Source organism: Siphateles boraxobius, unplaced genomic scaffold (assembly GCF_051911475.1).
Source record: "Siphateles boraxobius isolate OS27281-9 unplaced genomic scaffold, OSU_SipBor_1 30, whole genome shotgun sequence".
Classification (NCBI taxonomy): Eukaryota; Metazoa; Chordata; class Actinopteri; order Cypriniformes; family Leuciscidae; genus Siphateles; species Siphateles boraxobius.
Window position 1 is genome coordinate 16,146,119 of NW_027508920.1, and position 27,252 is coordinate 16,173,370.

At 37.3% G+C, this 27,252-nt stretch overlaps 1 protein-coding gene across 6 annotated transcripts in view; it reads left to right on the top strand.

Moving 5' to 3' along the window:
• nectin1b (nectin cell adhesion molecule 1b) overlaps positions 1-27,252 on the top strand; it is a 276,075-nt gene that overhangs the window by 64,892 nt on the left and 183,931 nt on the right. For all 6 annotated transcript variants that reach the window (XM_077248394.1, XM_077248393.1, XM_077248395.1 and 3 more), the window contains exons 3-5: positions 1,684-1,983; positions 3,742-3,859; positions 11,523-11,674. In XM_077248394.1, the coding sequence (XP_077104509.1) occupies positions 1,684-1,983; positions 3,742-3,859; positions 11,523-11,674 (570 nt within the window). The remainder of the gene's footprint in view (positions 1-1,683; positions 1,984-3,741; positions 3,860-11,522; positions 11,675-27,252) is intronic.

Below are 27,252 nucleotides of genomic sequence, written 5' to 3' on the forward strand. Positions count from 1 at the left end.
AATTAGTTTTTTTTCGTTTTCTGCCAAGTGTGGTATCTTGTTTATTATTAAGTTTCACATGAGATGGTTATCTTACCTGGAATTAAGGTACTGCTGTATTTACATAAAGTTTAGACATAATAGAAATAAATATGGCCTATTCGGCTTCTTAAAGCTGGTTCACACAGAAAGCGTTTTTGCTTTGAAAAACGGGAGACGCGGGCAGTGGAATGGGGAAAAAGTGCAAGGTCTCGAGACGAGTCTTTTAAAAGTTCAAATTATTTTAACTTGGGTTCCGCTTTTTAGAATGCCGTGTCATGCGCAAAAAGACGTAGATAGAGGATGAGAGCTTATTAATTACGAAAATATTTATTATTGCTAAGTATTATTTTATTTCAGTTAGTTTTTCAGTAAGTGTTGTTAGTTTTGTTTCCGTTTTAGGTTTTCATTTCTGTTGAATTTTCTATTTTATTTCAGTTTACGAAAATGTTTTTTGACCAATAGTTTTAGTCGTTTCAGTTTTCGTTTACGAAAATAACCCTGGCTGTTACGACCTTTGTCTACCGACTAGCCAATAAAAATACAATATGAAATTGCGCGCTGATCAATGCGTCATGACACTAAAACTAAAATCGAATTACCTCAAGCTCCATTCGCAAAAATTGTTTAACCTCGCAAAAAAGTTAACCTCTTTACCTTAGCCATGACCACATCCATATCCTCCTCTTTTGCTTCCTCCTCTTTTTTTCAGCACACATAAAAACCACAAGTGTGATTCATCTTGCTCTATCTGTTTACCACTAGTCCATGCTGATGATGTTTATACTAACTTGCGTCGTAGCCTAGAATTCAATAGGTTTCATCTACACACATCGTTCCCAAGTTTTTAGATCCGTGTTGTACAGTGTGATTTGAAATGATCTTATGGGATTGCAGAAATATCACAGTCTGTAGGAGGCATTAGGAAGCTGCACAGGTTAGAAAAAATCTGTGTGTGTGTGTGTGTGTGTTGGAGTGCAAGAGAGGAGTATCTCGTTAGAGAGGTGGGTTATGCTCCCACTGATTGCAGATCTAATTAGAAATGAAGTGTTGATATGTTTTCCATTAAACCAGCAAAGGGAGCTGCTTGGCTCAAGTACAGTTTTTTTTTTTTTTTTTCACTGATGTGGCTTGTTAACTCCCAAGCCCATTTTGTATATCACGTTCACATGCGTCCTCTGAGAATGCTGGCATTGCAGTAAGAGCGAGCAACCTGAATGGAGATAACCAGCTCAGTGCTTTTCAAAGAGCCTCTTCATGTCATATCAACCATCGCCGCAAACCTCAGACCCAATATCAGCACTCTTTGACATGCACTCACATAAACACACATCTTCCCTTTTGATGCAGGCCTCTTTAATTGCTAATTGGCAGCTCATAAAGGATCGAGATTGGATGACTTTGGGCACCGTGAGAAATGAGTGGTTTCTACATCTGTTTGAGTGCTTGACTGATGCTTTTACTTTGAACAAGGGGGAAAAAGAAATTAGTGAACTGCTTGATTCGTACTGACGGGAAGAAAACGACTTTTCAGAACATCAAGATTAGTGTTAAAGGGAGTGGAACTCTCAAGGGCACCTTTGTTTCTCTTGTTCACACAGTATTTTAGTATCTTCTACAATGTTCCTTTCCCTGTTTTATTTACTGTTTACTTCTTTTATCCAGCACGGCCAGTGACCAAGATGTCCTTGACTTCACCCACCATCGTGGCAAGGACTCCGAAACGCAAGATGCCCGTGGCCACCTGCATGTCGGCTAACGGCAAGCCTCCCAGCGTCATCAAATGGGACACCACTCTGAAGGGAGAGGCCACGTTTCAGGAAACGCGCAATCCGAATGGCACTGTGACCGTGCGCAGCAACTACATCGTGTTGCCCAGCCGCGAGACCCACCGACAAAAGCTGACCTGCATCGTCACTTACCGCGCAGAACGCTTTACCGACAGCGTCATACTCAATGTTCAATGTAAGAACAATGTTTTTCTTCATATCTTTCAGCAGAAATGATGCGTCATTGATAGATTTACAGTGATACACACATAGTTTGGAATAATTTATATTTTTCATGTTTTTAAAAGAAGTCTCTTATGCTCACCAAGGCTGCATTTATGTATTTATAACCAAATAATATTGTGAAATATTATTACAATTTGAAGAATTGTTTTATAGTTTAATATATTTTAAAATAAATTATATTCCTGTGATGGCAAAGCTGAATTTTCAGCATCATTACTCAAGTCTTCTGTGTCACATGATCCTTCAGAAATCATTATATAATGCTGATTTGTCGCTCTACAAATATTTATTATCAATGTTGAAAAAGTTTCTTCCGGTTAATATTTTTGTGGTAACAATGATGCATGAAAAGCATTCAAAAGATTGGGGGAAAACTGATTATTTTAAACTTTTATTCAGCAAAGCCACATCAATTTGATCAAAAGTGACTGCAAAGACAGTTAAGTCAAATAAAGATTTTTATTTGAATTAAATATACTTTTATTTGAACTGTTTACCTATTAAATATTCCTGAAGAAAAGAATCACAGTGTCCATTAAGCACTAAAACCTTTTTTTCTTTTTTTTTCTTTTTTTTTCTTTTTTTTTTACCAAAAAGCACCAATAATAACTGAGCACCAAATCAGCATATTTAAATTATTTCTGATCATGTGACTCTGAAGACTGGAGTAATGATGCTGAACATACATCGCTGAAATATACTACAATATATTAAAATAGAAAACTGCAAAATAAATGCAGCCTTGGTGAGCATACGAGACTTCTTTCAAAATATGACAAAAAAGTCTTAATAATTACAACGTTTTGACTGGTTTTACTTATATTATACATCACATATTGACATAAATGTATGTTATACAATATTTGAATTCAATTAATGACACAATTATATAAAACCCCACTGGAATGTCAAAGAATGTCTAAAAATGTAAGATAGGTTAAGTCAGTCTTTATGCTTTACTGTTGCGCAAGTTCTGCGGAGGAGGTTCGTAGCAGGAAGGTATGTGTCACTGGCCTGTCTCAGCCGCTGTTGTTATCAGCTATTGTTTATGGCAGTTTAGAACAGTATTTCAGCCCCCATAAAGCCCACTGATAGAGGAAATCCACCCGTTCTCCCACACTATGCTATAGAATGTATTGTTCTTGTGGTGCGCCTGTGTGAAAGGCCATGTTTAGAGTGACGGTAAGTTCACAGAGAATCGCTCGTCCTGATTCTTGATTTACTTTGAGTGTTTTGTTAATCTAGTTACCCTTTGGTATAACATTTCCAAATTGAATTTCCTCAGCCTTATACATGCTCATAAAAGCAATTAAGAATAAATCTGAAGAGACATAGAAATCACTGACTGGTACCATCAAGTATGCAGTGCATTTGAATACCGTCATTAATAGAAAGAAATTGTGCTGTAATGAATTGAAATTTGGCATTTAGCTGAGGTTCTTATCCAATTAGGCCAATTTCTGGAATAGTTGCCCTGGAGTAGCTTGCGGCTAAGTGGGTAGCTAAAGGGCACAGTGGTGGTTGTAGTCTCCGTAACCCTTCATGTGTTGGCTCTCCTCCCAATTGCTTAAGAAATAAACTCTTGACCTTTCAGCTATGAGCCCAGATCGTTAATCAGTATTATGACATGCACCCATCGTCAAGTCATGTGACCCAGAACAGCCACCTGAGCCCCTGCCTGAAGACGCTCTTTTTGCTTTTTTTGCAGATGAGCCTGAGGTTAAAATCGAGGGCTTTGACGGGAACTGGTACCTGAATCGTGCAAACGTGCAGCTCACGTGCAACGCGGACGCCAACCCACCCGTCACCGTCTACCAGTGGAAACTGTGAGTTATTCTCTCCTGACCTACTAATCCACATTACGAACAATCACTTCGTTGTCTCAGCTTATTAATATAATTGGGATGAATGAGTCATGTTTATTGAGTGAAAAGCATGAGGAATAAAAAAAAGTTATTAAGATTTGAAACCTTTCTTTATATGTATTTAATATTTTTTCAAATGCACATTACAATCATTAATTTATGCTTATAAGTTTGCACATACCTACTCATGTTTTATTAATGCTTTTTTCCAGAATTTGACTGTAAATTAATTGTTCAATTATTAAATAACACAAATGGATAAAAGTTAAACAAATACATACTTTTTTTTTTACTTTTTTAACTGTAATAAGAGTTGACATGTATGTTAAACACTTGTTGCGTGATTTTCCTTCACTTCTAATCCATTTTTTTTAAAATTATCAAAGCGATAGTTTTTATAGAAGTGCATAATTTATATTTGTGTTCAAACCTAATGTCAAGCATTTACTCATAAGCCGATTTTTTAAGATCAAAACGATCAGTGTGTCCAAATGTTAGTCAGGTTGTGTATAACGGCATCATTAAACTAAATAAATGATGACTGATGTTTGAAGAGCACTCCTCCGAAAAATTCAGTTTACTGTAATACTACATGACAGCTTAGATGTGTTATGAGTGATAACAGAATAATTTCCTTCAGTAAACTACGACTTCATTCATTGGTGGTTAGCACTCGATCAAGATAAATAAAGACGTTTACAATGGCTCTATTCAGAACTCAGGAAGCCATTGATAACCCTTCAAACAAGATCAAACATGAGAAAATAAGCTACACTTTGAACTTTTGTATGTTTACCTTACCAATAAACTGGTTTGAAAGAACAGTGAAAGAGATATACAGCCAGATTGAGTCTTGTTTGTCATTACGAGTCTTGTGATGGTGCTACGGGTTTGGATGCAAACTATGTTGGCATAGATGACATCATTGCTTTGCCTACCAAATGAATATGATGACTGCACAGTCTCAGCTCTGTTTTGATAACCTTTCTGTGGACAATGCTGGTGTTTATGTGAGGTCAAGGCTGTAGCAACCATTGCTCAATCATTTCAAACCTTTATTAATCATTATACATTAATATAAGGTATAGTTTAGTAGTTCCAACCCTGCTCCAGCACACATACCTGTAGTTTTCAAATAAGCCTGAAGGACTTGATGAGCTGGATCAGGTGTAGGGGTGAGCGGGGCACAACCTGACGCAGGGCTAGTTGTAACACACTTGTTGTAAATACTTCAACACATACCAGCATGATGAAACTTAGTGTATTTATTGGTTACCATATCAACACTATATAGAGAAAAAATTGCATCAAAATTCAGAAATCTTTGGAAGATATCACTGAGCATGTATTTAACCATTGCAAAAGTAAATTTCTTACTTATGTTCATTTTTTATCTCTGTTTTTTGGTTATTTAAAACGAGACATATCTGATATTATTTTAATCTTATATATGTTATTTAACAGAGATATTTCTTTCAATGCTGATCTAACAAGCAGTAGACACTAGCAGGGTTTAAGGTATGTTGTAACACTGTGTTACAATGTACCGCTATTAGAACTATGCTATTCTATTCTATACTTTTACGAATTCTATTGAGAAACCATTATAAAAAGGCGAATAAAGACTTAGAGTGAAATGATTAATTATTGTGTTTGTTGTCAAACAATTTTGTTTTTAATTATTAAAAAAATCCCATTATTTTATATGAAAAAGTTAATAAATGTATTTTATTGACAAAATATTTTAGTTTGTCTTGGATACTTTTTTTTAATAAGATCAGATAACATTTTAAGCTGTCATATTGTCATGTTACAATGTGCCTCTAACCTATGGGGCATGTCGTCACATTTCACTTCCATTCTTTCGGGGTATATCAGGAAAAAAGTATACCACGTATTAACTAGACATGTGTGAAATTAATGCAGGAGAAAAAAATAAAATCTGAACCCTAAGTAGGTTTACACAAACTGAGAAAGTCAAAAAGCGTTAGGTTGTGCCACGCATTCCTGTATTTGAAGCTAAACTCTTCAGGGCTGTGGCCCTCCAGGACCTGAGTTTTGCACCCCTGTCATACAGTGTCGTGCTCTCTTTTTTGTCAGTGTTTTATTTTGCAAATGGACACATTTCTGTTTAGCCGAAGGGAGCAGAGATACCTCGTACTTGTGTGAGCAGTGCAGATAACTTCAAAATGGAGCCAATGCGTGCAGACTATTGCTGGACAGCGGCAAGAGATGCTCCATTTATTAATACAAGAGACAAGCCAAGAAGCGCCAAGTAGACACTGAATAAGACTAACCTATGCAAATTTTAATTTTTGTACATATATACATATATATACAATATACATAGACGGCGAGACGCAATGGTTCTATTCTATAAACGGTTTCTATTTCTGCGACGTTGCGGCTGGAAAGACAACAGAAAATATGATAATCTCAGGTACTGTTTATGTGCTTTATGTAAAGTGAAAAGCATCCGTGTGAGTTTGAATATCATTTTGTGTGTTTTTTATAGCCGTACTGAACGCATCTCACTTCAGATCTTCAAAAATAGAAGTTCAAACTGTCAACTCATTGTTAACAGACAAGTGTATTCTGTTTCAACGATTGTTTCAGTAACTCACTATGTATTTTTAATAATGTTAAAATGGTGTAATATTCATAAATTTGATTATATCCATTTCGTTGCGAGTGCCGGGAGCTTGCCGAGAGAGAACGCCCACGCGCTTTTCTGATTGGTGATTTGTATTGCGTCACATAATCGCGTCGCGTCTGGTGTGGACCGACAAATTATTTGTCGCTGGAATCTTATCGCATCGCATCTGGTTAGGACACTGTGTGCGACTCGAGACCGGTGTGGCCCGAAGGTTACACTCATTAGCACTAGCGCCACCTGCCCTGCTTGCCATCCAGTTGCTTTAATTGTCATAATTGAATTCAGCACATAAAAATACTTAAGAAACCGCACATTTTTATCTCTGAAGCAGAAGACTTTTAGAAAATTGTAGAGCAGTGTAATTGTTCGTTATCCATTTAAAAGGCTGTTGGCAGATTTTAGAACTTACACACTTTGGCCAAGTGGACTCGGCAAGCCGATGTCCATTAATTGGCCTGACCTATCAGTCTATCACTAGTTACAACTCGTAATTAATATTCATGAGACAAGCTGATAAGGCTTCTAATGTGTTATTCCAGATTTTTCCTGTGCCCCAGGGTCAGGTCAACTTTGTAATTTGACCAATATAACCTTCTGGTTGAACTCCCTAGTGCAGCATTTTTATTCAGTGCCACGCCATAGCTGTATCCGCCACACTTATATGCCAATTAGCACGGAAAAATCCCCTGTCATTCATCACCCGGCTGATTCCCATGAATGCACCTGTAAACGCGAACAATACCGAACACCACCAACAACGTTGGAAAACATTGGACGAGCTAGTCGTGTGTTACAGTTAAAAATGTAGGAATTATGCAGCAAAAACTGAGAGATAAATGTGGCAATTTGTTTTGTAATTAGGCAGTGAAAGCTGGGAAAGGAAAACATGTCACCGGACTTCAGCTGTGGTGGATTAATAGCTGGCAATGCCCAGGGTGCACTGCCTGTGTGGACCGGGGTGAGTTTTAATGAGAGAGGACAAGAGAGAGAGAGAGAGAGAGGAAAGCGCTGAGCATTCTGGGCTATTCAGGGTATCAAAGGACACATATACAGCAGCCAACTCTGTGAAGAGGGACTCACGGATGGCGCTAAGGTCTTCTTGAGGCATTTTTATTAGTAATTGGTATGCTGAGACTGGAAGTATCATAAAAGAGAAGAAAGGGAAGGGATGAAATGAGAGGAAAAAACGGGGAGTTTGATGAGGTACAGGACAATCAGAATGGGAAGGAAGTTCAACATTTGGGGGGGGGGGGGGGGGGGTTGTTGGTTGCTATGCCATTGCTAAAATGCTCTGGATGAATTTTTCTGATGTGGTTGCTTATTGCTGGTCCAAAACAAAGTAGTGTCATTGAGTGCCTTTCATTCATGTGAATCAATATATTGTGAACACAAACATGCACACTAAAACTCGGTGACTCAACTCACTTATAAAAGCAGATAAAAGCTTCTGCGTAATTAGCAAACAACACTAAAAAGAGCAAGAATATTTGTCTCATTCAAAATGTGGGTGTTGATATAAAAGCGAGAAGATAAACAATGGGAGAAAAAGGTAAGATAGAAGAGAATGTTGTGATTACAGAGCGAGGCGGAGGAGAAGACAGTGATGGGTTGAGACGCGGGCGCCGGCGTGACAGATAAGAGGGGACGGCCACAGCAGCAGTGCAGAGTGGACACCAAATGTGTTCTGAAGGGTCCCCTGGGCGCTACACTGGAGGTCATCACCGCGCTGTTGCAGGACATTTCAATCCAGAACTACGGAGGAACACACACTAGCACTAGTAGTTCAATTACTAATGTGCGGAAGTCTGTTACGTTGTATATCGCTGAATATTTTATGTAATGCATAAACATTACACACATGCCGTTCTGAAAGTGAACCGAGAAAAACATGAGGAACATTCAGGTCTGTGTGAAGTGTGTAATTTCTGCACCACCAGATGGAATTTCAAGAAAAAAATCACTTTCCTAAATGATCCTAGAATCTAATAATGGTTGATAACCACGCTATTGGTTGAGCTGCTGTTGCTATGTCAGGCTGGTAGGATTCTTAAATGAACATAAATGTTTGAAAAAGCGCCACTGTTTACTCTTTTCAGTTAATCCACAAATAGTCTCTGCATGCAAGGTTACAAAACAAGTATTTTAACAGAGAAAAAAAGACACTTCAGCTTTAAAGTCTGAATTAAATAAATTGAAACCTATTTGCTCTTTGAGCGCACATTGCAAAGCTTGTTTTGAACAATCAATCCGCGCAAGATAATCACGTAATCTTTAGTCAAATGGATTTCTATCTCTGATTGGGTTAAACGTTCTTAACCACTTCTATTCAACCGTCATTCAGTCTGCTGCGATCTAGAGATGACGAGGAGGTACGCTAAAATCAATCCTCTCCTATTTTATCTCCTATTTAGTCTATTTTATCTCATTCAATGTTCAGTTTCATCTGGAAATACGTTACAGTACTGAAGTAAAGTCAGTCTCAACTTCTGCTTCACACAGACTTTAAGAAATATAGTCTCAGCCTTAAAGGAGTCACAATCCATTTGGCAACCACCTGATGCATTTTGCACAAAAATTGAATGTGCTTTCTTGGTCTGGCAATCTGGTTGTCTGGCTTGACGCAACTAATATGCAACAATTCCAGATAAACTTGCCTTAAAACTGTGATTGGTCGCTTTACATTTGAGTCTTTTCCTATCCAAGTAGGTGATTATTGGCTAAAATAAGCAACCATTTGGGTCAGACTTTATGCCGATATTCAAAAGTCTGTCTAAGCACAACTATACGAAATATAGATTTCACATTTCACATTGAATTATGATGCAAGTACTCATACGCAGTCTCCCTCTCGCACACACTTTCAATTTCAGACTTGCGTTAATTTCCCAGCTATCAAAACAAGCCCTAGAGATTCTTACCATAAATATATCATAAAGTGAGCAGAACAGTCATAAACACTCACGCTCAGAGTTTATCTTCAGACAGCTCATTGTAACAAATTTCCTTATCTATCTCCCCTCCCGTCTTCCGTCTGCAGGATCTTATCAGATTGCTTTGCAGCAGTCAGCATTTAGAGAAACACATTATACCTTCTGCATTTTTTGGGGCTGAAAGCTGTCTCACAAGCCTTGTCCTGAACCAGGTTATGAATATTATAGCAACAGTTTTGAAAGGAGGCAGACGGCTTCTGCTTCAAGATTAAAAGCATTTTAAAAACAATACAACCCAAGCCCAAGTTAGGTTTTGCGTGAAATTGTCTGAGGATCGAGGCAGTGGTGTGTGTGTGTTTGTGTTGTTGAGGGTTGCACGTTTTGTAATTAAACGTTTAGCAGTCATTGCTCTGCTTTGCGTCATGCCTAACAACACAACTTAACCATGGTAAAATCACTGTAACTGGTTTATTGCTGTTATGAAACCAACAGCAGCAACACGATACAAGACACAGATGTTCTAGTTTGTGTTAAAGTAACACTATGTAGTTTTTCAACCTTCATAATATATTTCCAAGACCCTTGTGATGGTACATCGACTTACAATAGGTTAAATGAAATGTCTGCCATAGCCTGACGTGGTCTGTATCGCTTTTACTGGCACTATGTAACTTCGGGTTTCGGGTAGTAACCGGAGCACAAAAAGAACTAGAAAATTCGACTGCTTTACGGCATACATAATTTTTCTTCGTTTGTGATGCCTTTCATAAAATCATCCATCATCTACCTTGTCTGTGGCCATTGTTGATTCCAAAGCCGGTGCTGGATAAACAGCGAGCGTGTACGTGCGACAGTAGGCTGCGGTAGGCTAAATTATTTACGACAGCGGTAATGGACAATTCCACTTCCAACCTGTAGGGTGACCGCAGAGGAAAAGTTCCTTGGTGTTGCTTTAATACTAATAATCACAATTAACAATTTATCCCACAAGTATACTATAATTATACTAAATTACTATAACATTATTGTTGTTTCAGTTGTTTTGGTGAGGGACGTTTTAATTTCTGTATTGTAATTGTTCTGCAAATATAAAAAGTTTTTTTTTTTTTTTTTTTTTTTGTCCAGAACTTATAAATTTGGTAATTTCAATGTCTTTGTCGTTATCTGTTCTGTTACATATTTTTACCGATTACCATATTTTATGCCATCCTATCGCGACTATTTTTGACCAGGGACACCACGCTATCTTTACTGTGAAGGTTCCTGGTTGAAAGGTCCTTATAAAGGACATCACCAGTTGTCCAGACTCCGAAAGACATGGTAGATTGGGTGTCATTGAAATGGAAGGAAGGAACTTGTTAAGTGGGAACAAGCTGATCTGAAGGTGTCTGGTGCCTGGGGAGGCATCCTTATACTGATCTCTGATAAGAAGCATCTGCCACTAGCACGTCAAAGATTGTGACCTCTGTCTAGCTTTAGTGGAAGAACGGGGCATGTTTAGACCCGCTGGGCAGCTGAACCTTGAAGAATTCAGAATTAGGCCACAATCAGGTAGGATACTACAGTTAAAGTCTCAGGGTGGCCACCATGAGTCAGTTTGCACATTTTTTTGATCGGTTTGTCTTAGTCTCTCGGGATCCAACTTCAGGTGCAGCAGCCCAGAACTGAAAGAGTGGCAGCAAAATAACACTTTTTTTTCCCACATATGACATCTCCTCTTTTTGTCTTTGTTTGTTTTTTCCATTTCAAATCACACCCTCTGTCCTGGGGCAGCATTCAGGCCTGTAAGGGCCCGTTCAGTCGTTTTGTGGTACCACCCTTCATGTCTGCCGGTTTGAGATGTTTATTTCTTGAAGTATGCCTGGTATGTTTGGTTTGTTACAACAACGCAGATTGAATCTGTCCTCGTAATGACGGCTGATCTACTGATATTGTCAAAATTCCTAACCTTACCCATTGTGAGTTGGTATAGTCTCCCATCAAACTTTTTTTTCCATACAGGTGAACTAAAAACATATCATCTGTTTGTTTTTCTCAGGTTAAATGGATCACTTCCCAATAATATTGAAATCAAGAACAACACCCTGTTCTTCAAAGGCCCGGTGACCTATGAGCTCGGAGGAACATATGTCTGTGACGCCACCAATAGCATTGGCACACGCTCTGGATTGGTAGAGGTCAACGTGACAGGTAAGCTGTGGATGCTTATCCGAGATTCTGTGTGTGTGCGTGAGTGTGTTGGGGCTGGGAGAGCTATAACGATTGTAGCTCCAGAAATGTGAGTTTTGTTGGAGGTGAACATGTAGGCCCTACAGCATGTCAACATGAGCCAATGAAAATAGAATCCTTTATTACACAAACTCATTGAACACAGTTCATCAAACACACAGATACAGTGACCACAAAAAGTATTTGAACACTAAAGCTAAGGGATTTTCAGAGCCCCGATGATCATCTTAAAATTTTATGTATATATACAGTGCCTAGCATAAGTGAACACACCCATGCTTGAGTTGACTAAAAAGAGGACTAAAAAATCATCTTTTGGAAATTGATCTTAATGCCTTAATTTAAAAAAAATGAGGAAAAATCTAACCTTTAAGGACACCAATTTTCTTTGTGAATGAACAATGTATCGTACATAAATAAATGTTCTTCCTTAAAATACAGGGTGCATAAGTCAGGACACCCCTATGTTAAATTCCCATAGAGGCAGGCAGATTTTTATTTTTAAAGGCCAGTTATTTCACGGATCCAGGATACTATGTATCCTGATAAAGTTCCCTTGGCCTTTGGAATTAAAAAAAGCCCCACATCATCACATTCCCTTCACCATATCTAGAGATTGGCATGGGGCACTTTCCATAAGATCATCTCTCAATGCAAATCAAACCAGCTATTAGCCTACATGAAATTGCACCATGCCAATCTCTTGGTATGGTCGAAGGGAAAGTGATGATGTGGGGCTTTTTTAATTCCAAAGGCCAAGGGAACTTTATCAGGATACATAGTATCCTGGATCCACGAAATAACTGTCCTTTAAAAATAAAAATCTGCATGCTTCTATGAAATTTAACATAGGGGTGTCCTGACTTATGCTACCTGTATTTTAAGTTTAACTTTATTTATTTACGATACATTATTCATTCACAAAGAAAATTGGTGTCCTTTTTTAATTAAGGCATTAAGATCAATTTCCAAAAGATGATTTTTTATTCCTCTTTTTAGTCAACTTTAGCATGGGTGTGTTCACTTATGCTATCCACTGTGTTTATATATATATATATATATATATATATATATATATATATATATATATATATATATATATTTGCACTGTGCTGCTCCTGTGGCCTCCTACCTATTGGTCTATTGGTAAAACCTGGCAGCGAAGAGGAAGAAAATGCTGTCATTTCCTTTTCTTTAATTTCTCACAGTCACATCATACATCAGGCTGCTAGCACCCACAATATTCACTCACACACGCAGGGAGACAGATGCTGAGATAAAGAATAAAGCGCCCTGTCAGTTTCTCCCCAAAATAACATCACAGTTGTGTTGCCTCTTTAGTATTGATCACAGGCACTTTGCAACAAACTCACATTTCTACAAGCTACTTTCGTCTCCCACATATTCTCCGTCGTCTCCGCCTTTTCTTGGGTGAAAACAAGAACTACAAATTAAAACAGAGCAAAACTGAAGCCGTTCCTCTGCCTTCATTCTAATTGTCATATCAAACACCTGTAGTTCACTCTGCAGGCTTTGCAATACATTAAGAACAAAAGACGATAATGAAAGGAGGTGATGGCGCTCTAGATTGCCAAGCAGAACCTCAAAATTGGTCCAATATTCGAAGAGAGCGTAGGCATCTTCAGTTTTGTTCTGATAATAGCTTGTACGCCTCTCTCTTTGCTTCAATAGAGACCTTCTAACGTGCATTGCTTTGCATGCCGGAGTCAACGGCTCGGCTTTTCTCTGTCGTTGCATTTATTTGTGTGCGTGGGTGTGTTCGAGTGTAAACTTTCAGACCTTCCTCGTCCCGCGGCGTCTCAGCTGGCGTTTCTGGTGATGTGTTGGGGATGCGGTGATGTCATCTCGTTCCGTGACAGGTTTTGATGATACGCTCCGCAGGCACAGGCAAAACGTTAATGGAAGTCTGAATGGCTGATATTGAATGAGGAGTGGTGAAGGAAAATATTCTGCAGGCAGGAAATGTCTGCCGCTGATATGTATAGAGCACCTCTGCTTTGGAAGAGATTCTGTTGATCGTTTTCAAAATTGCAAAGCAGCGACTGGTGAGAGTTCAGCAGTGGGTCACGATGTGAGTTGAGGGAACTTTGGTACTTTGCAGCGAAACATTTGGTTGGTTCTTTTTATAGCTTCGGAGATTTATTTGAGTTATCTGTTATATTCCACTTAAGTCTCAACTTTGTGTCAAATGAATTGAGACAATTGTTGACATACATTAACCCTAAAGGCCTACTGCCATTGATCATGTTTGATGTGCAAAATTCTAAGGCTAAAAAAATGAACATGATCAAAACGTTTCCTGAAAAGCCTGAAATCTACTACATGCCTTCTGTCATCTGAATGATAACTTATACTTTTTGGCGAGTAAAATCCCCCGTGCCCTGCAATAAACAAAAACAGAGCTGTGATTATAAAACTCAGCATTTAAATATCATCTTAATAAGATTGTTATATAAAGAGAGATATATTTATGATAGTTATATGCATTTTATGTAAGTATGCTAAACTTTTATAAAGATAGCATTGATTTACATTTCAAGCTATCATAATTTCATCTTGCTTTTTGACCATATAAATATCAGCATATTTTGGCTTTGTTTGGTCCTCTGAATAAAACTGAGGTGTTTTTTCCTCCTCGAGTATGAGCTCCATATTCTCCTATATATCATACTATTTCAGCCATAAAAGCCTGATTTGTCAAATATGATACTCAGCTGAGTCTTTGATTCAGGATTAATAAAATAGAGGTATAAAATGAATGTTGACAGTATATCTAAGAAAATGTGGTCTTTGAGTTCGGTTATTGAACTGATATTGACATCACTAACCTGATACCTTGATCGCTATTTTGTAGCATGGAAAATCTGAGAATAGTTTGAGACATTGCTGAGATCTCTTCTGAAACCGAAAAGACACATGCATGTTAGGTTACTGGAGTCATTTTCTCAGGAAACAAATATTAGAAGCTGGACACTGAGAAAGTAAAAAAGCTATTAAATACATCTCATTTGTGAAACACCTTTCCTATGGTTTTAGAAAACGCAATTCTCATAAAGTTGCACGTCTCCTCTTCTCTCTTTCTCGCTCGCCAAAGGTCACTAGCAGAACATGCACTGAAAGCCTTATTTGTTCTTTCTGACCTCTGTTTGGCAATGCCTGGGGATTGTTTCCGCATTGCATTTGCCCATTTGATGATAGATCCCTCCTCTACGGCAATGTCTATCCTTTGATGGATCATTTCATCCAGAGGTCGTTGAACCTCTGTCTCTGTATCTGTACATGTTTGTAGTAGACCTCACAGATATTGACGGATCAAAATTGTACTTATGAAGAAAGATTGTTAGTGTGATGTATCCAATACGTGTGTCATTTTTGTGTTGCGTAAGTAGCAAGACACCACAATAAGAACAGGAATGTGCATTGCGAAAGTAAATAGGTCCATTTTGATTTCTTGGTTGATTTTTTTTTTTTGGGGGGGGAGCCGAACAATGAGAGAAATTTCTGGGAAATAGTCATTCGTTTTGCAGTTTTTGTGGTGCAGGAATGACACACTGCAGCTTTAAATATTCTATACGCCGTGCTTGTCTGCAGTGTTAAATCTTTCAATTCCATCATGCCTTTTTTATGAGTTCATTATAGTTTTATTTGTAGTCACAACTTCCATGGTAGCAGCTGTTCTCCCTTTATGACTCCATATTAATCTCATTCACATTCCTGTGAGTATTTCATTAATAACCATGACTGAGATATTCGGCCTACGCACAACGCATTGAGAACTGTAGTCGCTGTGAGCTTGCAGCAGAATCATTTGTTTTAAAGTCAACATGAAATCAAAATGGACCTATTTACTTCCTCAATGCACATTCCTGGTCTTATTGTGATGATTCATCTCTCCAAAAATGTTTGTAACCATTTTTTTAAGTGTATTAACATGCTCTGCCTCGGAAACGACTTTAATTTTTGGCTGACAACTCAAATCGCTCTTACTTTTTAACCCTACAACCATCTGGTTCCATTCTGGTGTGTAACGGCTACTCCAATCAATGCCCGATGGACAAAATCAAGTCCCACCCTACTTATTTTTATGGATGAGTATCTTGACTCAAAAATGTACCAGGTTGCAGAAGTAAAATGGGTTGCAAATGGCTCACTCTAACTTTAAGGGAAGTTTTCATGCACTGGTCTTGACTTTACACGTGTTGTTTCAGACTAGTTAAAAGAAAACATTTTAAATACACTTTTAAGTGTTTATTTATTTGTGTATACAGATTCCAAATACATATTTTTAGAGGTCGTTTTCTCAAAATGTTTTTTTTTGTTTTTTTTTGTTTTTTGTTTCACTGAGCCAGAAATATACACCAGTCTTTACAGTTTTTATTCATATCTATATTTTTTACAGAGCGGTTTGCTTATATATCATTTGCCTGAACAAACAAAACATAAACGTGGTGTTTGTTTTTTGACAGTATTTTCTGATTTATGGAGTGATAAAAAAAAGAAACCCAAAATCCCATCTGTAAAAACCTTTGACTCTCGACCAAAATGAAAATAATAATAATAATAACCTCGCTTTTTCCACTGTTCAGATTTCTATTCTGGAAATGTATGCAGATTGAGTATTTTATTAAATAATGCCTCATTTGCATATTTAACATAACGTCTCAGAATTATATATTTTTTAATTCTTAATGTAATCAATCAACTGGGGACGTATGGTGATATATATATTACCATTTTGCCTTATTCACCTGGGGTGTGTTACCGTAAAGTGCAATTGCATAATCTAATCACATTCGGTCCAGATTCAACCTTACCGACTGTCTGTAATTTTTCACCGACACAGCTTTGCGGTCCCTCTAGCTTTGTACCGCCGCCTGCATGGCCAAAAACGAGATGCTAATGAGGCTTTCCCATCTGTCCTTATCATGGCTAGAGGGAAACCTCTCCACGGAAGAGCACATATGGGCTATTACAGCCTCATTCTCATGGCAGGAGTGGAAATGATACCTCTGGCATAAGCAGCGCACTCAAACACTGTAAAACCAGTGTTCTGTGCTCATTCTGCTCCACAAACATCGCCCCTGAAAGGGTCCGCGTGAGAATCGAAGCCTCCACGTGACCGGCTCCCACAGTAATGGCAACTGTGGCGTCTGCGCCAGAGGGTCGCAGCTTATGCTGAGCAACACGTCTCTGCCCTGGCTTCTTGTGAACCGCATAAGCGGCTGTCCATTGTTCGGCTCCCTGCACCTGGGAGAGGGAAGGTTTTGTGTGTGGAGAACGTGGCAAGGCTGGCACACGTTTGCAGGAACTTGCAACAGCTGCATGACTGTGTGGAAGTGATGATAACATTGTGAAGAAGAAGAAGCTGTGGAGATCTCAAAGAGAGAGATTCTCAACTCTTCAACAGCCGCGCTCTTTCTCATTCTTTCTCTGCTTCTCTCGCTTGTGACCAACACGTTTTTATTTCTTTCTACCAGTGTTAATCCGTCAGCAAAACTGCCGTCAAAAAAGTTGTCTCGTCTTTTCTGTTTCTGCAAAAAATTAAGATTAGATGAATGACGCGTCATGATGACAATCATGATTTTAAACAAAGAAAAATGTAGTTGGTAATAATTCAAATTGATTCATTAATATTTCATATCAATAACATAAAATAAACACATTTTATAAACAATATCTACACTTCCAGGCAAACATTTGGAATAATCAAGATTGTTTGATATTGTTGAAAGAAGTCTCTTCTGCTCACTAAAGCTGCATTTATTTGATGGGAAATATTGTGAAATATTATTACATTGTTATATAACTGTTTTCAATTTCCATATATTTGTAAATGTAAATTATTCTTGTGATGGCAAAGCTGGATTTTCAGCAGTCATTACTCCAGACTTTAAAATCATTCTAATATGATGATTTGGTGCACTGATTTTAATAATGGATCTTATTATGATCGTTTATCAATGTTGAAAATTCTTTATGCTGCCTAATATTTGTGGAAATCGTTCTTTGATGATTTCAACAAAAATAGCAAAAACTGTTTTCAGCATTGATAATAATCAGAAATAATCTTTGAGCACCAAATCAGAATATTAGGATGATTTCATGTGACACTGGAGTAATGATGCTGAAAATTCAGTTATCATCAAGGAATACATAACATTTTAAAATATATTAAAATAGAAAAGAGTTGTAATAATTGTAATTATATTTCACAATATTATTGTTTATATTGTGTTTTTGATCAAGCAAACGCAGCCCTGGTGAGTATAAGATACTACTTTCAAAAACATTAAATTCATCTTTATTATTCCGAAATTTTTACCTATAATGTATGTTTCAAAACTATTTGCAAGACGAAAAAAATCTTAACTTCCAGGGAAATTGGTGCAAATTTGTATGAAAAAGTATCCACTGGAGAAGCCACAGTGGCTTACACATTTCCACCATTTTTGCACATTAAATTCAACTAAAAATTGTGGTTTTTGACTGTAATGATATACCATGTCAGTGAAATGAAGTAAAATGTATGAATTCAACATGACAAAATATTGACTACACTCAAGATTTCTTTTCAACAAAAGACTAAATTGAAGACTAAAACTGTGTTAAAATGAAGAGTGCTTTCTAAAACTCCCTTTCTCTCTCTCTCTCTGCCCATTTTCCTGTGGTTTTCCTCTCTCTCTCACTCTCTCTCTCTCTCTCTCTCTCTCTCTCTCTCTCTCTCTCTCTCTCTCTCTCTCTCTCTCTCTCTCTCTCTCTCTTTGCTGGATTGAATTGGCATTAGCACTGGAAGGCTCAGTTAAAGCGTGTGCTGATGTTTCATAAACTTCAAACGCAATCTCTCTTCTCCCGAACAGCTATGGACAGGCCTTGCTGAGGTCGGGCAGATTTTTTGCTCTGCTTCTGACTGGATTATACTTAACATTCAACAGGACAGAATGTGAAATGAAGTGTCCTCCAAAAAAAAAAAAAAATAACAATCGACTATGCAGTAGCTGTCTTTCGCACTGGTGGAAATTTACCCAAACCCGGTGGCCACTAATGCATTCCATATGACCCGTGCTCTGCATGCATGGAACCACCAGACATGGAGTAATAAACATCTGGCTCCATTGAAATTCACCACGTCAAACGTGGTTATTCTGCATACAATTGAATGGAAATCTACAAACCGGCGTCGTATACAGGGTATCTCGTATACAGACGATTCCACTAGATATACAGGGTTGAATCTCAAGTACCCTGACCCACCCTAGTGCATCTTGATTAAAAATCTGCTTCAGCGGACGTTCCCCTTTTAAATAAGCTCTGAGGAGCCGTAATTTGTCAAGTAGTTTGATCGCTTGTCTCAAACGCTGTAGATTAACAGTGGTGCTTTGGCAAAGCTCTTCAGAACTGAATCTTTCATCTTATCTCTCTTGCTAACTATCTCTCCCTCTCGTTCTCTCTGGAGATTTGAAGATAAGAGGAGTGAATGCTTTATAGCTGAAGTTGAATGCATGAGGAGTGTTAAACAATTTAACGCTAGGTTCATTTTCAGGCCACCTAACAGTGCTAGTCGTTTCGCTAATGTCACAACAAGGGTAAAAACAAAAGAAATGATTATTTCATTGTTCTTGTATCCTGAGACTGACCAGCAGTGGAAAGTGAATGAACTAGAAGAGTCATGCTAGCAGGCTAGCAATACTGCAGTTAGTAGGCTATTGTTAGCATTACACTTTTACTCTACTGAATGTTTCTCAGTATTCTCAGGAGACACAAACTTCAAAGTGTATTGCATTATTAAATATGTCCAGCATTATTGGTCAGGAAAAACAAGATGCAGTTCATTGAACACATGTTGACCTTTGTTTGTGAATATGCTATTAAATAGCCTGTTCAGGGTCGGTGCCAAGGGAGGGCATTCACAAGCTCCAAACGAGTTACTGTATGCACTACCCCCCTGCCCAACACACACACAGACACACAAACACCACACACACCTCCCTCCCCTCCCTGCTGAATGGAAGCGAATTCAAAAGTGAAATCGCAGAGCGAGCACGCATTCAATTACGCATTCGAAAACGATTTGGTTTGCTTACACTGCAAATGCAAAGTTGAACCAATGTCCCCCCCCCCCCCCCCCGTTGGTATTATAAATTACACCAATGACAACTTCATTACAAAAACATAAAAGTAAACTTGAATATCAATAAAAACAACAGATGTAAAAGGTAGCATAACAAAATACCAAACCTTTGTTTTAACAGACAGATTAATGAGTAATTAATAAATGATACTGGTGACAACTTGCTTTGATCTTTATATTTACAAAAAAAACTTACCTGACTATTCCTACCGTCTATAAATGGCCTAATATGTGATCTTCTACTCTGAGAAATGGTTGACACACAGCACAAACTGTACAGCTCAATCTGCTATATAATTATTCAAAAATAGATCACGCTCTTAAAATTTTTTAATAATATTTCCTTTGACATGCCTGAATTTCATTCAGGTTTGTCTTATGAAATTGCTCAAGGTCTAGGGTTTTTGAGGAAGCGGTTAGCCTTCGAGAGATTCCTTCATCAGAGGAACCATGGGGATCTGTAATTAAAGAAATGAATACAGAGATTTATGTCTTTCAAACTGTGTGTTGAGTTTTTGTGTGGGAAGTGTTAAAGACTGCTGGTCTCATCTTTATGTGAGCAGTGAGTAAGAATGAGTGGTGTAAGATGGTCCCATAATTATCTCATTATCGCGCCTGAGAAAGAGAAGAGGGCAAGCGCGTGGTTCTTTCCATCTGCTTTATCTCTTCTCTTCCTCTTTCCCTTTCTCTCTTCTCTTCCTGTCTTTCCCTCTCTATCGTTTGCTGATCTCTCCCTACTCAATAAACAGTATCATGACTGGTTTGACCCCGTCTTTTTTCATATTAACAGATTTGTCTCTATTTGCTGGAGTTTTGATTCTAAATAACATTTGAGTTAACATTATTAGCATAGGATATCTTCATTTACTGATCTGTATAATATCTGACTTTGTTTGTTTGTTTGTTTATTTATTTATTTACTTACTTATTTACATACTTACATCAGATGTGGTGCCAGCAGAACTTGAACCACTAAGTTATTCGTAGAGTTACAAAAAGGTCAAGATCCATAATGAGGGCACAGAATGCACAGCGCAACAGAATTTTAAATCGAAGGTCAAAATAAATGAGAAGTGTTGTGAACAAATAATATACAATGGCAGAAATTCCTGTCACATTAATAAAAAAAAAGTGTTTTTGTAATGGGAAAGCAATTGAAATCATGGAACTTGTATAGTTAAAAACTAATATATATATGTGTGTGTGTGTGTGTGTGTGTGTGTGTGTGTGTGTGTGTGTGTGTGTGTGTGTGTGTGTGTGTGTGTGTGTGTGTGTGTGTGTGTGTGTGTGTGTGTGTGTGTGTGTGTGTGTGTCTGTGTGTGTGTGTGTTATATTGTGATTATTGAGGTCAATATTGCGATTGCGATATAATAAACAAATGATTTCATGTGTCAACTTGCTTGGTTCTCAAAGAAAATGCACACACAGATTAGTGATGATGCTTAAATGTGTATTTCTCAACTCAAACTAGCAACAACAACTAAATGATTGATAATACCTATAATGATCAATAAGCCATTGATGTCTGGATAAAAATGCCCCACCCCCCACAATTTTGAACATTTATTATAGCCATCAAAAATTACAGCGATTCCGTCATTACAATTGAAAGCTATCAAATTTTTTAAACATTTATTAGGCTTAAAAAATATAACAACTTCCTATTTAACAGTTAGGTCATATACAGAAATTGAATAAAGTTATCAAACAGTCTGTGCTGCATACCTTTTAAATAATATATAGACTAATCCTTATTAAAGTTAGAAAAGTTCTTGAGTCTAGAGCAGTGAGTGTTTTCTCTGTTCTCTTTGTTCTTTGATTAACTTTAACGACAGAGATAATTAGTGGCTACTGTGTACTGTCCCTTTAAGACCAGCTTCTGCTGACAGAGACGCGGGTCTCACACGCGCCTCATTCTCTTACGAGTCACAACTCTTTACGTGCATCATAAGACTGCTCTTATGTTACGAAGATACTCGACAAAAAGACATTTTGGTATAATTGTGTGTTATTGTTCGTTCAAGCGCGAAAGAGAACTGTATTCTGGCGTGCTGTCTTGTGCGCACGCATGATACTGGCGCGCGTCTTTCTGTGAGTCACAGTCATTCACAGGCAGCGTGCTCTTTTTTTTGTCTTGTCACGCAGGAATGGTTTAAAAGCATTTGCATGAATAAGAGCGGGATCATGTAACACTAGCCAAATGATCACACAAATTAACAGATGCTGCGTTAATTGCATTAATAGCCTTAATTTGTTTAGGCTATTTCATATAAAATTGCAGCATTTTGCACCATATAATCGCATAGGCTTGACATTGCGATTGCGATATGATAAATCGTGCAGCATTTTAATATATATATATATATATATATATATATATATATATATATATATATATATATATATATATATATATATTAAAAGATTAATGCAAATAAAACATTTAGGAATCTCTGAAATCCATTTTTTTTAAAAATCCATTTCATTTTCATGTTTATGGCTTCCGTTTTATTAGTTTGTTTAATGTAGTAAGCAAAAAGCATGTCTAATAAGTTAAATTCATAAAACTTCAACAATTAAAAAATTTATTACATTTTTTTTTTAATTAGAGCCATATAGTATATTATTATTTGTTCTAGAAATTCTGTTATCTGTTGTATTTTTCTTTCTGAATTAATGATTTAATACAAATGTATTATTAAAAAATATATATATAATTACCTTGATGAGTACATACTTCTGTACAATAGTAATATATTTCTGTCACAAAAGTTGCACTTTGAAGAGGTGTCATGAAGTCCTTGAGTTTGTGTATATATAATATGACGATAGTTTTATTAAATGAAATGGTGAAATGCTGGTGAAGTTACTCTTGAGATGAAGTTCATGTGGAGTATTCTTATATATTAGGACAGCATCATGACAACACAACAGTATGTGTAGTAGATGGAACCATACCGTCTTGTAGCATTCCAGGTTATACTGTAAAATCAATTTTTTTGACTGGATTTTCAACATCGGGGAAATCATAGGGCCCTAGTTTAGAATGACATGAGGATCAGTTAATTATGACAATTGTCATTTGGCTACACCTTTAAGATGAGTTACTGACACTCTCGGACTGATCAGGAAGGCCCATGATGTCACCGGTTTGTAGCTGTGCTGCTCAGCATGGGTTAATATGACATAGGTGACCTCGCTCCCCTTCGTTTAGAGAGCCAAGACCGCTTAGCGTAACGCCGCTACATGCCGCTGACAACTGTTCACGCTCGCCTGAGCAAGCAATCCCTCACACCACGGTGAGAAAATGAAGTTCAAAATGAGAGGAGGAATCAGAAGGGTAGGGGAATAAAAGCAGAGGGAAGGTTAAAAATGTTCACCACAAGGTGAAAATGAGATGAATAAAAAATAGCCACACCAACGAAAGTATAAATAAATAAAAGCAATACTTGACGATTTAATATAAACGGAAACGTAAACGAGCCCTTGAGGCAGGAGGGTGAATGTACGGATGATGGGACGGGGGTGTTTACTGGCTTTTATATAAGTGGTTGAGTCAAGCCCTCCTATTCTTTTGCTCTTGTCACATAGTCTGTCCTCCCAGGCTTGACAAGGGAGCAAAATGTGAAGGATGAAGAGGAAGAGAGCGAAAGAAAGTGAAACACGACACAAAGAGAAGGCGAGAGATAGCTTGGGATATGAATTGATAAGAAGTCATTGGAGCAGCGTTTCATTTGCATGAAAACGTCAGGGCTTTTAATATATTGATAGCCTCCGCTCACATCACACAGTCTTCATTTGAAATTCGTTCACGCCACGATTCGGAGCAAAGGGCTGATTCGCCATACAAAACTCCAATTATACAAATCCCAGTGAGTGTAGAGCTGGTCACACATACGAGAATTATGATTCCTGCTGTTCTCATGGCCTCTGAGGAGGACAGAGGGAGAAATGGACCATCTCACACGTCGGCCGTCATTCAATCATCTTAAAGACGGGATGGATGATTTTTTTTTCCTCCGAGTAAAAATGAATCAAATTTAAAAGAAATTATATCTTTCTCATAAATTGCAACTTTATATGTATCACCAATGTGACTTTATATCTCATCATTTCAATTTTATTTCTAATAATTTCAACATTATGTTGTATAGTTTAAACTTTTATTCCTCATGAATGCAATTATATCTCTCCTAATTGCACTTTTATTTTACAAATGAGACTAGTTTTCACATTGCGACTTTCATAATTTCAACTTAATGTCAAACAATTGTTACTTTATTGTGACTGCATCTCATAAGATTAACTTTATTTCTTATAATTTCAACTTTATTTCTCATAATTGCTATTATTTTTCTTCTAATTGGAATTGTATATCACTAATTGGACTACTGATCAAAAAAGTGACTTTATATCTCATAATTTCAACTGTTTATCTCACAATTTTTACTTTATGGCTGTTCACAACAAGATGATTAACTATAAGGATAACTATAATGATAAGTATATTAGCGTCCACACCAGTGGACAATATTGTTCTGTTTATTCTAAGCACATTCTGCAAATTTGTCGTCTGTCACTTTAAATGCTCAAGCTCTTAAAACAGGATGAATTCTGATTGGCTTTCAATGTTTTTACCGTTCATCAGCTGGGAAAAAAATAAAAAAATTCTGAAAATGATTCCAACTATATCCGTTATCTGTGCCATTATCGTTAGTTGTGGTGTGGACTGTGCTATTATTTTATATTTATAAGGATTTTAGGAACTATATCTTTATTGGTATCATTATAGTTATCGTCCTTTGTGTGAATGGGCCTATTAACTAGAAAAAATGAATACTGTGAAGAATGCAGGTGGGACTTGATTTGATTAGTTGAAATTTAACCGGACCATAAAAAGTAGACTGTGAAACTATTACTTAATATCGGTCTTCAGAATCATATTTGTGTCCACCCCAAAGGGAAAAATAAAAAAAATAAACCGGTTAAGCTATGAAATTAAGTTAAATTTTCAGATATAAAATGTAATTGTTAGATATAATGGTCAGATATTACTGAGATATGTGTACATGCAAATAGAAAAACACCAGTAAATTAAGAAAACATCTTTATCAGTTTATTTTGCACGTACTGCAAAATACTCACAACGCAACCACATACAGAAACACACTGCAAATAGAACAAAGCTTATTGTGCTGGCAATTGAAGAAAACACATGCACATAAAAAAACACCAGACAAATTAAGAACAAATCTTCATCAATTTGAGTATTTTCAGCACGTCTTGTCAAACTGATGAAGATTTTTTCTATTCGCATGTGTTTTCCTCAGTTGCAGCTTGTTGAGCTTTCTCGGCCACCGTAGGCATTACTGTAAATAATATTAATGAGATATTGTTTGCAACTTGTTTTGCTTCTGTGATGCATCTACTCATATTTACGAGTGAAATAAGATATTGAATGAAATAAAATATAGGGCGGCGAAGAGTGATTTCCGTATGACAAAATAAGAGCACGTATTAACAAAAAGGAAGGTCATTTCAGAGGTGGAGCAAGTTGAAAAATAATATGTGGAAAATCATACACTGATCAGTTATATAAGACCAGAAATGTGTATTGAGAGAGCAAATAGGATCAGTTTTCATTTCACGTCGACTTGCGTTTACTCAACCTGAAATTAGCTTCATTCCTTCTCACTTCCACTATTTTCTTATTCGTCTCATCCCTCTCTTTTATCCCCTTCTTCTCTCTGAGTATCACCCTGATGAGGCATTTTAAATGTCTTGCTTGGTGTGACATCCCTCCAGCGATGTGAAATTTGTTTGCCTTGCTTGTCATTGCGGAATCGGTCTCAATCGGACTGATATGACACTGTGCGCTCCCACACGCTGCCTGTTGCATAATTCATCCCTCCGCAGGACGTACATGTGGATTTTGTGTATCATTAAACTCTCACCACAAGGACAACATGGCTGTCAAGGCAATTGAAGAGCAAGCTCGAAGCTGCGTGTCGGGGGGTCTGTGCCGCCCAGCCGTGGGCAAGCGCTGGCACGTCCCATGAGCCTCGGCGGGCGAGCACCTGGGCGAGTTTTGAGTGTGCTGGACTGATGGAGTGTGAAGTCAGGCCTGTTCTGCTCTCTACGGGAAGTGACTTCCACTTTCAGCTCCCACTAAGCTTCTGCCTCGTTATCCTAATAAGATATTAGCATGTGCACATCGTCCTCCCCATAATTTTTTCTTCTTTTCATTTATTTTTTCGACCTCTTTCTCACCTGGGTGTGTGAGAGACTTTTTTTTAGGAGAGAGAAACAGCTACAGCCAATCCATTTGCAGTTGCTTGATAAAAGTTGTTTCCGCCACAGATAATTCGACTTTTTTTCTCACAATTGCAAGTTTACATCTCGATATGTAAATATATATTGCGAAATAAAGTCTTACAATTGTGAGAAATAAACTCGCAATTCTGACCTTTTTGACGCAATTGGGATATATAAATTCAGAATTGCATGATATAAAGTAGCAATGGCGTGTTATAAAGTCATAATTTTGAGATGTAAACTTGCAATTCTGAGGGAAAAGGGTCAGTCTTTTTTTTCTTAGAACTGGACTTTATAACTCGCAATTGCGAGTTTATATCTCACAATTCTGAGAAAAGATGTCAGGATTGCAAGATATAAATTGCCGAAAAAGAAGTCAGAATTTTATTTCTCACAATTGTGTTTATAACATGCAATTTTGAATTTATAACACGCAATTGCGAGTTTATATCTCACAATTCTGACTGTATAACACGCAATTGCGAGTTTATATCTCACAATTCTGACTGTATAACACGCAATTGCGACTTTATTTCACGCAAATCTGACTTCATAACTCGCAAGTACAATTCTAGTCTCGCAATTCTTATTTCTCAGAATTGCAAGATGTAAACCTGCCATTGTGAGATAAAAAGACGCAATTACATTTTAAAATGTTTTATTCTGTTGCATATGTATAGCCAATAGGCTTTAGTTACGCTATGAAATATTATGTGTTAGCTGGGAATGGGTGGATTTAGAGGAAGGGACATTTTTATGCTGGAGAACATTTGATTGTACAAACTCTGTACTGCAAAAAGAGTCAACATTTTTTTCCCCCAGAATAGAAAGACTGTACGTTTTAAATGTGTCTAACTTTTACCTCTACAAGCATATAAATGACCTTAAAGCTAATGCACATGGCTAAAAGGACAACATTTTGTCATTATTTTTATTTTATTTTTTCATGGGATCTTTTAAGGCAAGCAACTCACCGGCGGTTTTTTATAATAATAAGTAATAGGCCTTCCAGTGCTTCAAGTCACTCATCTTTACTTACATGATCAAAGTCTGAGATCTCCAAAACTGTATGCTA